This window comes from Elaeis guineensis, chromosome 3, assembly GCF_000442705.2.
Source record: "Elaeis guineensis isolate ETL-2024a chromosome 3, EG11, whole genome shotgun sequence".
Lineage (NCBI taxonomy): Eukaryota > Viridiplantae > Streptophyta > Magnoliopsida > Arecales > Arecaceae > Elaeis > Elaeis guineensis.
The window spans coordinates 105,852,882-105,871,315 of NC_025995.2; the positions used below are offsets into that span (position 1 = coordinate 105,852,882).

At 35.9% G+C, this 18,434-nt stretch overlaps 1 protein-coding gene across 2 annotated transcripts; it reads right to left on the bottom strand.

The window, feature by feature from the left end:
- Positions 1-11,040: 11,040 nt before the first annotated feature.
- Positions 11,041-17,660, bottom strand: LOC105041185 (multicopper oxidase LPR1 homolog 1). 2 transcript variants are annotated; one of them, XM_010918043.3, is made up of 4 exons: positions 17,607-17,660; positions 16,880-17,117; positions 13,191-14,645; positions 11,041-11,433 (listed from the first exon to the last, which is right to left on the bottom strand). In XM_010918043.3, the coding sequence occupies exons 2-4, from the start codon at positions 17,102-17,104 to the stop codon at positions 11,380-11,382; spliced, it is 1,734 nt and encodes a 577-aa protein (XP_010916345.1). In that variant the 5' UTR covers positions 17,105-17,117; positions 17,607-17,660; the 3' UTR covers positions 11,041-11,379. The 2 variants fall into 2 exon arrangements, with proteins under 2 accessions (XP_010916345.1, XP_019704518.1); XM_019848959.2 differs by having other exon boundaries at positions 17,577-17,659.
- Between the last annotated feature and the right edge of the window lie 774 nt (positions 17,661-18,434).

The following is an 18,434-nucleotide window of genomic DNA, read 5'->3' on the forward strand; positions in this document are numbered from 1 at the left end:
GATACCGATCAATGGCATACTAAGATAGTGAACGGAGAGGCACCGAAGTCAGAGAACAACGATGAAAGAGAGCGAAAGAGTGTGGCAACGGATGAAGATTAGGTGCAAGGATTTCGCTAGGCATGAAGGTAAATTTGAGCGGCGTTTCGAAAGTGCTTAGCTTTTTTTTTTTTTTTTTCCCTTTCTTATTCTTTTAATATGATATATGGTGCTGTTTAATAGGATTAGTCAATCGCTAAATTGATGGATTAGGCCTAACAAACAATTTCTCGCGGACGGATTTTGGTTGCTCGGAGTGTATATATTCCATCCGTGCGTTATCCATCGCAAGGCTCCACGTGGTCTCTAGCGTTGGATTTGTCTGAGCTACGTTTTGGTTACTCGCTGTGGGTTTAGGAAAAAGCAGCGCGCATATTCGTTAACGTCGGCATTTTTCATTCGTAATAATAGCTGGCAATTAGACCGAATCAGATTCGATAAAGATTAGATTAATATAAGTTAAATTAAAAAATTATCAAATCAAATTCAATTTATTTATTAAATAAATCAAAAATTCAAATATGAATTCAATTTTTATATTGAACAGATAATCTGATTCGATCCGTTTAACCAATTTATTAAACAGATCGAATTAGATTAAATATGTTAAATAGATCGGATTAAATGAATCAGAAATAAGTTAAGCATACTTTAAATAGATTAAATAAATCTTAAACGAGTTAAACATGTCAAATAAATTGGATTAGATATGTCAGAAATAGGTTAAACATGTTAAATAAATTATCTAACTCAATCTGATTTGAATATTAAATTAGTTAAATGGATTAAATAGGTCAAATATTTTAAATTCAAATTCGATCTAAATATTTAACGAATTAAATGGATCAATTTGTTTAAGATTCAAATTTATTTAAACTAAACCTAAATCTACTTATAGCAGATCAAATATGGATCGAATTGATGAATTGAATCATATTTTGTCGATCCTATTCATAATCCAAAAAAAATAGGACTATAACTAATTAGGATATTACCTTTTATTGTGGGTTAGTAGATCTCGCCGAGATGCCTCTTTTTTTAATTAAAAGAAATTATTGGAAAGAGAAAAAGTAGGCTAACACCGCCCACTCGAAACACCTTCCTCTGTTAACTTTGCCATTTACCAATGTATTGGCTGTTGTTGTTTTAGGTGTTCTAAAACACCTCAACCTTCCTTGTTTTTATCCATAGAAAACTAACCGTTGTATGCTTGTATCTGTCGGAAACTTTACCATTATATGTAAAAAAATGGACCGCTTGATTAGATTAGTCACAGAAGACTCCTCTATATATATATATATATATATATAATCTCTTTTATCTTCTTTGCAAAAAAAAACCCTCTATTGTTCTCTTTGTTTTGCTACAGTGTTATTACATCTTGATACTGGAGGCGCGGGGCAACTAGAAATAATTCAATCAAATCTTGGTTATTAGAAGTGCATTTTTATAAAGCTGTTATTATAGTAGAATATTGAAGGGTAGATGGATTGGGACCTTTTACACCAAATTATTGATTTTGAGAAACACAAAACCTATCTCTGCTTTCTGTTTGGTAAAAAGAAAGGATTAAAGAAGAAAAGAGAAATGAGAGAGAGGATGGATGGATGGATCTTCCATCAATCCTCTTATCTTTATAAAAATTAAAAAGATGGATAAAAATGATTCTCTCTTCTATTTAGTATAGAAGAAATGAAAAAAAAGATGGATAATATTTCTATAATATTTTTACTAAATTATTCTTTCATAAAAATATTATTATTATTAATTTATAATATTTATTTATATGAAAGAAATAAATAATGTATAAACTTATAATCTTATAATCTATAATTATATAAAAATAATATAAATATTTAATTTAATTTAATACATGAGTTTATAAATTAATGATTGATGAATTATTATATTAATTATATAAATAACTTATTAATTTATAATCTAATTTAAATAGTTAATTAATACTATATAAATAGTTAATTAAAAATAAAAAATATAAATAGAGAAATAGAAGATAATTCTAATTATTTAATTACTATCATGAAAATTATGTAATAAAATTAATATAATTATAATAAAATTTAATAGTATATGATTAATACTATATATATTATATATATATATATATATAATATAATATAATATAAATGAAAAAGTGAAGAAAGGTTATAATTTTCTCAAAAAAATAAAATGAAAGATAATTTTGTTAGTACAAAAATCCATCCATCAATATTCCATTCATCATTTTTTTCATTCTCTCAATTTTAGGAGGATACAAATTGATGGGCTAGGATGGATGAGCAATCTCTCATCTTTCATCCATCCTTTTTATAATTTTCTGAATCAAATGATGGATGAATATTATACATCCTTTCAACTATATCTATTCACTCTCTTATGATCCCAACCAAACACTGATTAAAGACCCATATTTATATCTAAGTTTCTCTTACTCATTAAAATTCATTCTGAGTTTTAAAGTTAGCCTAACATTAATTGAAACATTAGTGATAACTTGCTTGGCCTGATTTATAGGACCCACATTTGTTGGTTAAACATCATCTTTGTTATGTCAGTCTTTAGAATATATCAAAAGATTCACCAAAGCAATATTCGTTTTTTTCTTTCTCATAAGTCATATACTTTTGTAGGATGGGTTTCTCTCCTATTCTAACACTTCCATATTGTAAATTAGAATTGGCCAATCCATTTGCCACAAACGGGTTACTATTAGCCATATTCACCAAGTATTGGTTGGTGGATATTATGGTGTCTAGTATTGATTGGAAACTTCAGGCCTCTCAGCTTGCTTTGCTATTAAAATCGAGAAAGACTCATGCCGTTATATAAATGGTCTCAACATTGGAGCCAAATGGCTCATAAATACATTCAATAAGTCTAGCTAGTTTTCTTCTATTTAAAATTTGAGTTACGATACATTGTTATGCTATTGACCGACTAGGGGTTGAACTAACCCCACCTGAGAAATTTGACCTTAAACATAACGAGGATAAGTTCCAATCATAGAAAACACTACCACTTCCACCCCTGTAATCTGTCACAGATTTTCTATTTGCTTGAAGTTTCTACAAGAAACACCCACTATGTTCTCATAGGCTATATTTAGAATTTCATTTCATGATATTTTATGGAACTTCAAATCTCTGTAAGTAATGATGTTGACTTGAATCCAATTTGCATGCCAACAATGTTTAAAGAATATCTTCTCATCCTCACAAATAATTAGTTATGCCCTGAGCGCAATAAATGGTTAAGCAATACAAGGTTTCCTATGATGACACTCGAGGCATGATCTTGGGCACCATTTAGAGACAACTTGCACTAAACATCCTTTTATAACAGGTAGAAAAAATAATGAAATAAGAAGAAGAAGAAGAAAAAAAAAGAGCAACAATATTTATGTGGTTCGATCTATGGACTTACGTCCATAGATAGAGATAATGTAAAAGTTTAATATAGAATGCTGGAGATTACAAAATATAAGATTTTCCCAAAAATCTCAATCCCTATTAATATACATAATCTTCAGAACACTTAATTACTCCCTCTTCTTTTAGGCTTACAAGAGATATGTATGATAAAGTAAGTTGATCTGGACTCGAAATCATGTCTTACAATAATCAGGTTTGTTCGGTCTATGGGGCGGAGCCTCCGCACCCTAGCTAACTTATTGTACAATCTAAACAAAACAAGCATGGCTGCCGAAGGATGGGGAGACCCTTTTTCCTCTGCTTCGCATATTATATTATGTTCCACTTGCTTCACTCGCTCTGCTTGAAAAAAATAGAAAAGATCTCATTTTATGGATCTAAAGCTTGTAAACCCATGACATACTCACATCTAAATCTCGTTTAGTGCATGGCATCTATCCTTGAGTGCATGCCATTGGATAATGAGAGGGCATGTTTGTAATAACCCAGCTCATTTAGGCTCTTGGACCCAGCCCAAAATTTTAAAACCCAAAACCCTTAGGACCCTATGCTTGGCGGGTTGGGAGTCTTCTTCCCTTTCGTTTCTGATGAGATCGGGCCGTGGGAGTCCCGAATAGTGTAGGAGAGCTTCCCTCTAAAAAGCCCTCTTTCCTCCCTTATATCTTCATCGTGGATTGTTGAGAGATCACCGACAATCAACCAAGATTCTCAAAAGTTTCTCCATGAGTTGTGGATGAAAAAAGAGTCACTGGAGTTCTCTTTAGCCGCCAGAGCAAGGTAAGCTTCTTTCCCTCTTTGTTTTCTTTATTTTGGTTGATTTCTTGCCGCTGGCATGTGAAGGAAGCCATCGATTTCGGGTTCTAAATAGGGAAGTCATTGTTTTCATATTTTTTTCTGCTTGTCGACGACAACAGTTGCCATTGGGGTTGTCGTCGGAGCCATGGTGTTTGCCGCCACTGGGAGCCACCATGGGTGGCTGGCTCTGATGGTCCATGGCCATGTGCGGTAGAGGAAGAAGGGGGGACAAACCTCTATTTTGGAAGAGGAGGAGAAAAGAAAGTTCTTCTCTCTCTTCTATAATTTTTAATAATTAGTAAATTATTTAATTATTTATTTACCTATTTAATTCTCTTTAGATGGATTATGGAAAAAAAAGAGAAAAATTTTAGAATAGAAAATTTTGAGACCGAAAGGGGGTGGACCCTGTTGAATACTGATAGAGGGTTCTAAGAAATTATATTGATTTATTTGATTTATAATATTAAATTAAATATATAGGAGAGTAATCTATTAGACAGGAGCATATTGAGTAAGAATTTTAACATCCAAATCATAATCTAGTGAGTCTAGTTTATTGCTTATCGATGTATAAGAATCTCTGTACATAATCACCATTATATATGCTATTTTTACTATTGAATTTATATTGTTAGTTTTGTATCATTGGATTCATGTTTATGAATTTGTTATATTTGAGACACTATTGTTTCTTATATAATTTTTCAGCATGAGTATATTTGATTGATGATATGATTATGTGGATATGATATATTTATCTTGATTATACGGAGAATGAAAAATTGATTGATGAAATCAACATGTAATAATTAGACGAAAAAGATGTGGTTTGGATTAGTCTCGTCATGTGGAACAGTCTCCATGGGCTTATGTATGAAAATTCGATCAGATAAAGATTCAGGGATAGCCGGTCAGGAGCTTATATCTGGGACAACCCTCACAAGTTTATGCATGAAAATATGATCCGAGACATGTCATAAAGAATTCAATCCAAAAAAGATCATAAAAATTTGATCTAATAAAGATCATTAAAAGTTGATCCGATGAAAATCATAAAAAATTGATCCGAATAAAGATCATCACATGGTCATGGTTCATCCAAATTTGGAAAGTTAAAGATTATCATACTAGAATTGTGGAAAAGAAGAAACAAATGTTAAGATCAGATGGACTTTATATTGAATAAAAGACCTTACCTGATGGCATGTCATGATCTATTGCGTGATTATATGTTCAATGCATGTTATTTCAAATATGTGTTATGAGTCTTCATGATTTCATCTTGATATGCTTATTGATATATTTTCAGAATACCTATTATTCTGGTGTAGATGTACGATAATTCTTACAGAGCTGGAAAAGCTCATATCCTTATATTAATTTTTTTCAGAGACTCCAGAAGCTTAGTTCGGATGGGTTAGACGAGAAGTCGAGTATTGAAACTCTTAGTGCTTAGCTAATTAAATTTTTTGATACCATTGGATATTTGAATATTTATAATTGGACAAGTTAGATATTTATTTTGATGGATTAATTTGATTGACATGATTGGTATTTACTTGATTATTTTGAAAATATTTGAATTTAAATTTATTTTAGGCCTTACATGATCTCTAAGGCATTGCTCTAGGATTCATGTAGCCATATCATATATCCGACCCCAAGTGCTGGGTTCAAGGCATGACAGAGTAATATCAGAGCCTAGGTATTAGGATTCTAGGATTAAATTTGAGGAGAGTGTACATGGGTAGACCTCTAGATTAAGTAAAATTAATATAAGGCATGTTTACGCATGTGTCTAGATCAATTAAGACTAAAATAACTTAGGAGATGCTAACAATAATCTGTGTAGGTTGTTATGGCACGAGGGAGTGACCGTGGGTGTAATAGAAGGTCTACTTGATTTGCTGATGGTTCTAGTACTTAGGAGCCTCCTACCCAGCAGAAAGATACCCCATCCTCATCGATTAGTGATACACCACAACAAGAGCATCCTAATGAGCCTGCTGAAGTTACTCCAGGGATGGAAATCCCATGTGAACCTGAGATTTAGCTCGAAAAATAAATTAGTGCCTTCCAACTAATGCAAGTATTAGTTCAATAACAAGCTGCTTCTAAAGAAGATATGAGAAAAATATTAGAGGTGGAACAAGGACAACAACAGCAGATCATACAACAACTAATACAAGAGCGATAGCCTCAGCAGCAATAAGGAGTTGGAAATCAACAGGAGCATCAAATCAATTTAATAGACTTCAAAAAGTATGCACCACTAGTATTCACAGGAACCTCAGACCCTATAGAAGCTGAAGATTGGTTGAAAGCAAGAGAAAAAGTGTTTCATACCTTGAGATATTCTGCTGAGGAGAAGATCACTTTCGCCACCTTCATGTTACAAGATGAGGCAGTCTATTGGTGGGAAATGGAGGTCGGAAAGCTAGGATCAGATGACACACCCTTCACATGGGAAGAATTCAAAAGAGTCTTCTATGAAAGATATTTTCCTCAGAATATCTGACTCCAAAAGTTCAGAGAGTTTGATTGACTAGAATAGGAAAATATGTCGGTTGCTCAATATGCAGCTAAATTCGAAGAATTATCTAGATATGCGCCTGCACTGATAGCTGAGGAGGGTGTTCGAGTCAGAAAATTTAAAAATAGATGTAGGGGTCGAATCTAGCAATTGGTGATTGTGTTTGAACTACCCACCTATAAAGAAGTTGTTAACAAAAGTCTAATAATAAAAAAAGGGACTTAATGATGCTCAAACTATGAGAGAGAAAAATTTGAAGAAAAGAGGCTGATCAAATGAGTCTCCGAGCCAAAATAGCGAAACTTTCAAGCCGAAGATCCTGAAATCAAACCAAGCTGCTACTGAAGGTAAAGCACAATCTCAAGATCCTATTCAATGTTATAAATGTGGAGGACCCGATCTTAGACGGGATTGTGCATGGCCTGGATGAAGGTGTTATAAATGTGGATGGGATGGCCATAATGCAATTGTTTGTCATAGTGGGAGAGAATCTCAGAAGCACCAGGTACCTCAGTATTTTCAAGATGTCCCCACGAATCAAACACCTCAAGATGGACGACAACAAAATAGGGGATAAAAAAAGCCTAGAACCCAAGAACGAGTCTACGCACTTATGCAACAACATGCCAGTGCTTCTAACTCGATGGTGATATGTATTGAACTAGTCCTTTATCTTTCTTATTTTAGAGCACATGCTATGAATGTTATGAGTTATGTGCTCTCAATATAGAGACATATAGCTAAGGATGATAAAAGTGTGGGATGAAATCATGTGATAGATATGATTAAAATATCATCCAATAATGTGTAGATTCTATTTGACCCTTGTGCTACCCACTCCTTTACATCAACTAGTTTTGTTGAGAGGAATAGTGAATTGTCCCCTGTACCCATAGAAAATGATCTAGAGATGAAGAATTTTGATTTAATTCTAGTGATGGATTGATTAGCAACATATCATGCCACTATTGATTATTTTGAAAAAATAGTAAGGCTCCAAATCCCAAGCCAGTCAGAGTTTAGTTTTTTGAATAATAAATTTTCTTTCCACTAGAAATTAATTTCAGCCACTCATGCCAAGCAACTCCTTGAGAAGGGGTGTGAAGGATTTCTAGCCACTACAATAGATATCCAGCATAAGGAACTCAAGTTGGAGGATATTCTTACTATATGAAAATCTTTTGATGTTCTCTAGATGATCTACCAGGGCTACCTCCTGATAGAGAGATTGAGTTTTTTTTTATCAAATTAACTTTTAGCATAGGTCCAATTTTCAAAGCACCATATTAGATGGCTCCTTTCGAAGCATTATATGGTAGAAAGTGTAGATCTTCTATTTATTGGAATGATGTAGGAGAGAGCTAGAGTTCTAAGTCAGTGATCATTTTTTTCTGAGAATTTGTTCCACTAAAGATGTGATGAGAATTGGAATTTATGGCAAATTGAGTTCTAAATATGTGGATCTTTTTGAGATAAAGTTAGAGAGAATGCATATCGATTAGTATTGCCACCAACTTTGATTGGCGTGCATGATGTGTTTCATATGTCGATCCATATCTGAGTCATAAGGTGCATTATGAGCATTTGCATCTTCAGAAGAATGTGACTGATAAGGAGTATCCGATACAGATTACTAATAAGAAGGATCAGAAATTGAGGCATCAAACTATACTTTATGTGAAGATGCATAGGAGTAATCATAGTGAAAGAGAGGCTACATGGGAGCTCGAAGTAGAAATAAAGACCAAATATCCATAATTCTTTGAAACTTTAAGTATGCTAGTTTCATGGACAAATTTATTTTAAGGGGGGGAGAATCTAATAGCCCAGCTCATTTAGGCTCTTGGACCTAGCCTAAAATTTTAAAACCCAAAACCCTTAAGACTCATGCTTGGTGTGTGGAAGAGAGGAGGAACAAGACTTTGATTAGGAGTCTTCTTCCCTCCCATTTTCAATGAGATCGGGGCTGTGGGAGTCCCAAATAGCGTAGGAGAGCTTCCCTAAAAAAAAGCCCTCTTCCCTCCCTTAGACCTTCATGCACCGTGGATTGTTGAGAGATCATCAGCAATCAACCAAGATTTCTCAAGGATTTCTCTATGGGTTGTGGACAGAAAAGAGATCGTCGGAGTTTTCTTTGGCCATCAGAGCAAGGTAAGCTCCTTTTCCTCTTGGTTTTTTTTTTTTTTTTGGTTGATTTCTCACCATCGGCATGCGAAGGAAGCCATCGGTTTTGGATTCAAAATAGGGCAGTCCCTATTTTCATATTTTTTTTAGTTGTCACTGGCAACAGCCGCCATTAGGGCTATCACTGGAGTCGTGGTGTTCGCTGCCACTGGGAACCACCACGAGTGGCTGGCTCCGATAGTCTATTGGCCATGTGCGGGAGAGGAAGAAGGGGAGGGATGAACCCCTATTTTGGAAGAGGAGAGAAGAAAGTTCTTCTCTCTTTTCTATAATTTTTAATAATTAGTAAATTATTTAATTATTTAATTATCTATTTAATTCTATTTAGATGGATTATGGAAGAAAAAGGAGAAAAATTTTAAATAAAAAATTTTGAGACTGGAAGGGGGTGGACTCTGTTGAATCCTGATAGCGGATTCTAGAAAATTAAATTGATTTATTTAATTTATAATATTAAATTAAATATATAGGAGAGCAATCTACTAGACAAGAGGACATCGAGTAAGGATTTTGACATCCAGATCACAATCTAGTGAGTCCAGTTTATCACTTATCGAGATAAGAATCTCTGTACATAATCACCATTATATATGCTATTTTTATCGTTGAATTTGTATTGTTAGTTTTGTATCATTAGATTTATGTTTATGAATTTATTATATTTGAGACACTATTGTTTCTTATATAATTTTTCAGCATGAGTACGTTTGATTGATGGTATGATTATATTGATATAATATACTTATCTTCGTTATATTGAAAACTAAAAATTAATTGATGCAATTAATATATAATAATTGGATAGAAAAGATATGATTTGGACTAACCTCGTCATGTGGAACAGTCTCCATGGGCTTATGTGTGAAAATTTGATTCGATAAAGATCGAGAGATAACCAACCAAGAGCTTATACTTGGAACAGTCTCTACGATCTTATGCATGGAAATGTGATCCGAGAAAAATCATGAAGAATTTGATCCAAGAAAGATCAAGAAAATTTAATCCGAGAAAGATCATAATAAAAAGTTGATTCAAAGAAGATTAAAAAACATCGATCCGAATAAAGAGCGTCGCATGGTCTTGATTAGTCCAAAGCCGGAAAGTTAAAGATTATTATACTAGAATTGTGGAAAAGAGGAAACAAATGTTAAGATCAGATGGATATTATGTTGAATAAAAGACCTTACTTAATGGCATGTGATGATCTATTGTGTGATTATAAGTTTGATGCATGTTATTTCAAATATGCATTATGAGTCTTCATGATTTTATCTTGATATGCTTATTGATATATTTTTAGTATACTTATTATTCTGATGTAGATGTACGATAATTCTTACTGAGCTAGAAGAGCTCATATACTTATGTTGTTTTTTTTTAAGAAAGTCCAAAAGCTTAGTTCGGATGGGTTGGACAATAAGTCGAGTATTGAAACTTTTAGTGCTTAGCTAATTAAATTTTCTGATATCATTGGACATTTGAATATTTATGATTGAATAAGTTGGCTATCTATTTTGATACATCAACTTAGTTGACATGATTGATATTTATCTGATTGTTTTGAAAATATTTAAATTTAAATTTATTTTAGTTCTTACATGATCTCTAGGGTATCGCTCTAGAATTCAGATGGCTGTATCACATATTCGATCCTAGGTGCTGGGTTTGGGGCGTAACAATGTCTAGTTAAGATGTTGTCCACTAATCACTTTGAGATAATGGAACTAAGTCTAGTTGTTGTTAGCCAAGGCTCAGTATAGTTGTAGCAAATCAAGAATACTGGCTAAGGAGATAGTATTAGAAGACATTAATGACATAAATGTAGGCATGACCTTCCTATGGAGATGCTGGAGATTCCCATCCGGAAGATAAGACTGAGAAAATATTTGAAAACATTAATGGCATGAATGTAGGGACATTAATGGCATGCATGACCTTCCTAAGGAGGTGTTGGAGATTCTCATCTGAAAAATAAGACATGCATAGTTTTAGCTATTTGGAGCCTCACGATTTTAATTTTTAAAAGACATCTTACGGAGAAAAAAAAGATCTTATTCCATATAAATCATATTTTTTCTTGACTCATAATCGATATGGAACTAAAAATGCCGTCCTCCGATAACACAAACTAGGTACTTAAGCCACTCGTAGAGCATCTATATATCACAATCCCATAAACTTCTACTTACATTATTTTGATAAAATAAACTTTTACATACATGAAAGCAGTTTATCAAAATATTTAATCCATACTAGACTTTCTTCAGCAGTGGGGGCATCTCCAAAGATTTGTGGACCAAGCTTCCTGCTTAAGATAGTGAAATGTCGAAAAATCTCTAAGAAATGCTCGTCTTTTTCCGGTTTGGCATGGCGTCAAAGAACTAGCGCCATGGGCCGACTCATTTCATTGTCTTCGTGGTCTAGAATCTGTGCACATGAAATGACAAACGATCAATACACTAAGTGACAAGAAAATAGACCTCGCAACCTCTTCATTAAGTGCAGGTGAAAATTTCCACATGGATGGGTTTGTTATTGTTTTGCTTTGTTGACATTCTTGGCGTACTTATGAGGGCGCAGATTCTCTACAGTATCATAGTACATAGTATGATATGATATATCACACATGCCATCCATCCCATCATGTATGACTGTACGTAGCCATGCATGTATATATATGGTCATACGTATCATCCATCATATGATGGATAGTGCGTGCAGTATGATACACTGCAAAAGATTCATACGTTATTTAATTATAACACATGCATGCACCTATTATACTCGTAGGGTGATATACTGCATATTATTTTTATTCATGGCCTGTCTTGCCTTACTCCATCAGTCATCCTCTATGATGTATTTTGCAATCAGGGAAAAGGGATTCATTTAAAATGGCATTTTTTAAAGAAAGTAGAGAAGAGTTAAGCCATCAATGCATTCTCCACCCTATCTTCTGAGAAAATATTAGTGGAGCCAAGTCAACCATGGACCACTTCCCATTACACATAAAGCGAGGACACAGGGAAAAGGATCGGTGTTACTTTTTGGTTGGACTGGCCCACGGTGGAGTTGCTCCATAATAATTTCTCACCATTATGAAGGCGGGACCCATGTTTTTCTTTCTGATAAGGACCATGTCTTTTCAATGAAAACTACTCCCATTTTCCCGTGTCTCTTCATCCTCTTCGACTTGTCACTTATTACCATCTCTATCCTCTCCGTCTTCCACTCTCCTTATTAGTCATCAAGGCACGGGACCACGGATTTGAACTTATGACCACATGAATAGCTCAAAAAAACTTAACAATTAAAATAAAATTTGAAGAGCACAAATATATTTAATTAAATAGATATGTTGTGTCATAAATTCAGTTATTTTAAGAAAATTATGGTATTTCAATAATCAGTTATTTTCATTAAAAGAAATCAACATTAGTGATAGAATGAAATTAAAAATATTTGATATTATTCATTTAATATTCTAAATCCTTAGTATGTAACACAATTAAAAATATCGATAAAATTCTTAATATTTTTCTTTGATATATACACACACACATACATACATAATTTTTTAGTTACATGATTTATGACTTTTTTATGTATTATGTAATTGAAGAGTAATGTTGAACACAGACCAATAAGATCTAAAAAATAGTATTAAAAATTAAAAATTTATTAATAATCTGATATATTATTTTTTTATTATATTTAATTTTTTATCTTCTATATTTGAGATATTTTTTTATAATAAATATTTTAATTAAAAATAATTTTATTCAATTAATTAATACAGTGATTGCAATAGCGAACACTTAGCCGAAATAACACAAGTTTGAGTTTAAAGCAAGATGATTGGGGTAGGTGTCCTCAGAAAGGTAATTGGAGTAGGTCAACAAATAGGACAAAAAATATTAATTAAAAAATATTATTTAATTCAAATCATGTGCAAAACATATATTATTTAATTTGATTTTACGAGTTCTTTAAGTTTGTAAAGTTCCATTTTGGAAAACCCTGCCAATATTTATAAATGTAAGCCCGCAACAGGATGTAGAACATAACCGAATTTAGGACTTGTTTCTCTCATTTAGTTAAAACTATTGGGATTATCCTATTAATTAGGTCGATTAAAATAAAGAGCCCGGTAATAAAAAGGGGTGATATAAATGAGAGCTTACATGGCAATGGTAGACGTAACCGGGCTCCGCCGTTGCGTCAAATGGATACGACGCATTCGTATCAATAAGCCTAAACTTCACCACCACCGTCGTCACGTAGCCAGGTTCAATCTTCACCACATTCTTCCACGTTTTCTCGTATTCCGGCACTGGCAGCTTCTTCCCCACCGCATGGCCCGAGACGTTACACTTAACGGCGTCATTGTTTGCCGTCATACAATTGCCGAACGTCGTCAAATCCACCAGCTCCGTCACCCTCACGGCCTGGGACGTCGCTAGGTGGACATGCAATGGATGGTTATCCCCCGTTAGGTTGATCACCTCCCACACCTCCGTGCTCCCCGGCCTCGGCATCTCCGTCACCGGGTCCTCGAAACTCTTCCCGTTGATATAAAAGTGCGTCGGCTTCCCGGTCGAGCTCTGGTATTCATACATTGTAATGTATCTCCTCACCGTCGCCTCCCCCTCGTTGGCCGCCGGATAATTCACTAGGCTTGACGGGATCCTCGAATCGTCGGTCGGGGTATCGGCCGATATGACGAACCTCATTACCTTGCCGTTTAGCTGGCCGGCAGCAGTACCATTGGGGTACGGGTATGATGCACTGTTGGTTAGCTCCGCAGTTGAGGTGGTTGATTTCGAGAAATCGATCACCACATCGAAGGTCTCGGACGGCGAGACGACGATCGTCGGACTGGCAACGGGCTTCGGCAGGTAGGACGAGTCGGAGCCGACGACGTAAAACATTAGCCCGTTGGACAGTGCAAGCTTGAAGTAACGCGCATTGCTGGCGTTGATGATACGAAAGCGGTACTTGCGGCGCTGGACGGCAAGGAACGGCCAGACCTTGCCGTTGACGGTGATGGCCTCGCCGAAGTACTCTGGCTGCCACTGGGGGTGAATGGAGGGGTTGTCACCGGTGTTGTTCATATAGAGGGAGCCGTCGGTGGCGAAGCTCCGGTCGGCGAGGATGAGGTGGCGGTCGAAGGCGTCGCCGCTGGGGAGGCCGAAGGGGACCTCGACGTGGGGGTTCCGGATGACGTAGGCGCCTATGAGGCCGGCGAGGAGGTTGGCGCGGGTGAGGCCGTTGGTGTGGTCGTGGTACCAGAGGTTGCCCGGGTGCTGGACGTTGGGATAGGTATAGGTGGGCTGGGTCCATTTTGGGCCGGTATCGAGATAGCCGGCAGTGAACCAGGCGAGGGCACTGCCGTCGGACTGGGGTTCGTGGACGCCGCCGTGGAGGTGGACGACGGCGGGGACGCCGCCATGCTTCGGGTTGGCTACCGGGATTGTGGGGTCCCATGGGAGGATGTGGCTATGAGGAAGGTGGTTCTGCCACGTCACATGCAGTGGGACCCCCTGGAGGGCCTCGATGGTGGGGCCGGGGAACGTGGCGGTGTCCGGGCAGGTGCCGAAAGCAAAAACGGTCGTCGGCGGCAAGTCCCGGTGGAATTTCTGCATGCGAAAGAGTTGTTATCAGATAATTTGATCGTTTCCATTGCCTGCAGACCACTTTAAGATAACCTATCAGACTAATCATCATCTTATGCTTGAATGCCGTTTCTCCAGAACAATTTGGACTCAGCGACTCCTAAACTTGCAACTGCCAGAACTCCCATCCACACTGGACATTTTATGGAATACAGGGAGAGTCAATAATGTCAATCAAGATCAAAGACATGGAATAGATGCGCTTCTCATAATTGGTCTGTGGTGTCTTTGGAAAGAGCACAACAAACAGGTATTTGAATTCCATGCTTACTATCCTAAACCAAATTGCTCAGCAAATTGCAGCACTTTTTATCTTCTGGACAGATGAAACAAAAATTTTCCTGCGACAGACAATGCATTTAGTGGTACACAAATAAAAGAAGATATGGGCACTCATCAGATCGAGGACTCTTTTTTGGGGAAACTTGGCGGCAATCTCAGAAGGAAACATCAGAGGTCTTATATTCAGGGAATAGTGGGGAAGAAAAAAAAGGAGATAAGAGAGGATGGATTTTCGGAGCAAATAGACACTGATGGAGACAGGTTTTCAGAATTACAGAGGTTACGACAAATCAATTTTCAGAGCTAACGAGTTCACAAAATCGGATTCTCTGCTTTCAATATTTAACCAAAAATCTGTTTTCAGATCTGTCGAACTTTTCAGAGTTTCAGAATCAGATTCTTCTTTTCCTGTCTTCAGAGTTTTAAAGGTGATATAACCAAGATTGCTTCAAAGAAGTAAGCTGGACACCTGAGGTTCAAAAGCCTGATTGAGACTGCTGTTGGGAGATAGGTTATTGAAGACTTCTTTCCTGCTCAAAGACAATCATTAATACTTCACGAGGAAACGACTATATTTCCTCAACCCAAATTAGGAAAAAAGAGCTAAGCATATATAGTAGAGATGTACTGAAAGGTTACAACTATGTAACTCTTTTCAAACTGTCTAATTTAAGTACTAATAAATAATGGAGGTTTCACCTCCTTTTCATCAAAAAAAAAAAAAAAAAAAAAGAAGAAAAGAAAAAAGATAACCTATCAGACAGCTTGAGGCTCTACCAATAACACTAGCTTGCACTGGATCATAGGATTATCTTTCAAGAGATACACTTGACTAGATTTAAAAAGGTTCCAGGGCCCAAGTGAATTTATTCAAGCAAAACCAAATCAGAAACTTTATAATTAAAAGGAAAAGGAATTAAAAGCAGAAAGAAATGGGAACTCCATTTTTTTTCTTTCTTTTATTTATTTATTTTTTCTTATTTTTCTTTTTTTTTTTTATGAGGAGTTGATTTTTAGATTGTTATCTGATTTTCTTTCTTGTTTTTTTAAAAAAAGTAAATTGAATTCTTTTTACCAAACCTCCTGCAAAAGAGATATAATAAGGGGGAAATCTTTGGATTTATTGAGAGACCGTCATTAACACTAATCAACAGTGTTGCGCCATTAATGTATTATGTCCATTTTGCGCCCTAGTGCGCGGGCTGCCATTCAGAAAGGTGGATACCATTAGCTTGCATCGGTTAGGATAAATAATAAGTCCGGAATATTCTTGGCTTTTTCTAGCTACGAGAATAACATGTAATTCTTTTAGTTTTATTTTCTCTTAAATATAACCCCTTTTTTTTTCTTTTGCGAAATGTTATTTGACTAATATGCAGTACGAATCTGTCCAACATTTAAAAAGAAGGTTGATGTTGTAACAGTGTTTTAACGAGAACATGTGACTAGCCCGATCGAGGCTAACGAGTCATACATGCATATTTGAATCTAACCGGCTTGTTTATTATATTAAATTGATTTTTAGAGCTAGGCCTATAGATTTTTAGGTAGAAAAAATTATCTATAAATTTCTAAATATTTTTGGAGACAAAAATTATTATCCATGGTAATCTCTGAAATTTTGTTATGGACAAAAAGTTCATCCACTTAGCCATTTATCGACTGGGAGTTTATTACTTAGCAGAATTGGAATTCCCATAGTCACATCTCTCTCTTTATCTTAGGTCTAGCTGCATGTCCGGCAAATTAAGTACCATATCAAGTATATATTGTCGACAACAAGTAGATTAATATATAATTTTGATCTGTGAAAATTTTATTTTACAGATGCTCTGCACCGACGACAGATGGTAGAAGATTGGCCACAGTAATTTTTATGTTTGTATAATGCAGGGCAGAAGGATATTGATTCTTACCCATTTCTTTTCGAACATGCCGATGATGAGTGTGACGGACTTTGGCCATCCATTTACGATTGAATAGCCATAGAGCTTAGGCATCTGCGGGAGGGGTTCGATGTACATTTGAAGAGAGCCGGCGACGTTTCGAAGGATTTGCTCAGTTATTGGAGGTGGTGGTCTGGTCCCGACTGCCAGACCGATGATTAGATAAAAAATACTCAACAACAGCGTAGACCTCATTCCTGTAGCTTTCCTGTGAAAAAATATAGAAATAAATCAGACAAAAGGTGTTTATATGGACATAAAGATAAATACTAAGTTGGACCTTAAGAGATATACTAATTATTTGCGAATGCAGTGAACAGCTAGCCCATTATCTGAAACAAAGATTAGCAGTGGTTGTAGCACTTGCAAAATTAATCAACTATTTGTCTCTAAGCTTCTACGGTTGGCCATGATCATGCTTGACTCCATTTTAGGCAACACCAAACAGAAAGTCGTGAGATAGTAATCATTTGTATTTGATGGCAGAAGAACTTTCTTCTCAAGAAGGATGGAAATGAAGATCATACATGCCACAGAATCCTTAAGTTTCTAAAATCCAGCAAGAATCAAAGGGATGCTGGAGTTGCTTGCTCTAGATTGAAATTACTCGACTTACTAGGTAGTCCTAAAAAATAACACGTAATTGTGACAAGGAAAAGTAGCTAACCGAGAAAGTGAAAGAGAGACTGCTGCACACCTTATAGATAGAAACAAGAAGTATAATGCTAGAGATTAAGCGCTGGAACCCGATATCGATGATGATGCCAGAGCCCCTCCTTATATATACACAAAAAGAAGGCTACCCTGGACCCACATGGCATGATTGCTTGTAAGTTAACATTATGACCGATTGCGTGTAAGTCCAAAAATAAAGAATAAGCCGGCGATAACGATTTGGTCCAAGAGAACTGAATAGAGTTCCAAACAATTCAAGCAACGGTGGACCGACAGAACAACGGCCAACTATCGATGACATGTCATGGTATTAGACAATGAAAACATATACAGTTTATGTACCAAAAATATAAAAAAATATATATATATTCCTAATTAAGGTTGGCATGATGCCTTCGTATACGCATTAAACTGGGATTTTGTATTCGTTTGGTGACACCTAACAGTACGGTGTCATTATTCTCCCATAATGAAAAAAGATGGCTGTCCTTCCGCCTGTTTAACAAATGAAAGAGTGGAGACGGACGAAAAGGAGAGATGGAGACATGAAGCCATCTTTTTGACAAACGTGATTTAATGCATCCAGCAATGGAGGTTCGCAGTGATTGACCTTCCAACAACATCCCCATCACCTCACCATGCTGTTCAGCCAGGCATTCCGACAAGTCTTCTTCTTGAAGTGGTTAATTAGCACATAATTTTTTTCTTTTCCTTTTTTTTTTTTTTTTTGAGAATAATGGTGGGAATACAATACCCCACGTACATTCCACGTTGAAACGTAGTCGCCCATCCTTATCTTCCATGCATGGTTCCATTCAACACCACCACTGCCTGGAGGTTTGGTCTACGC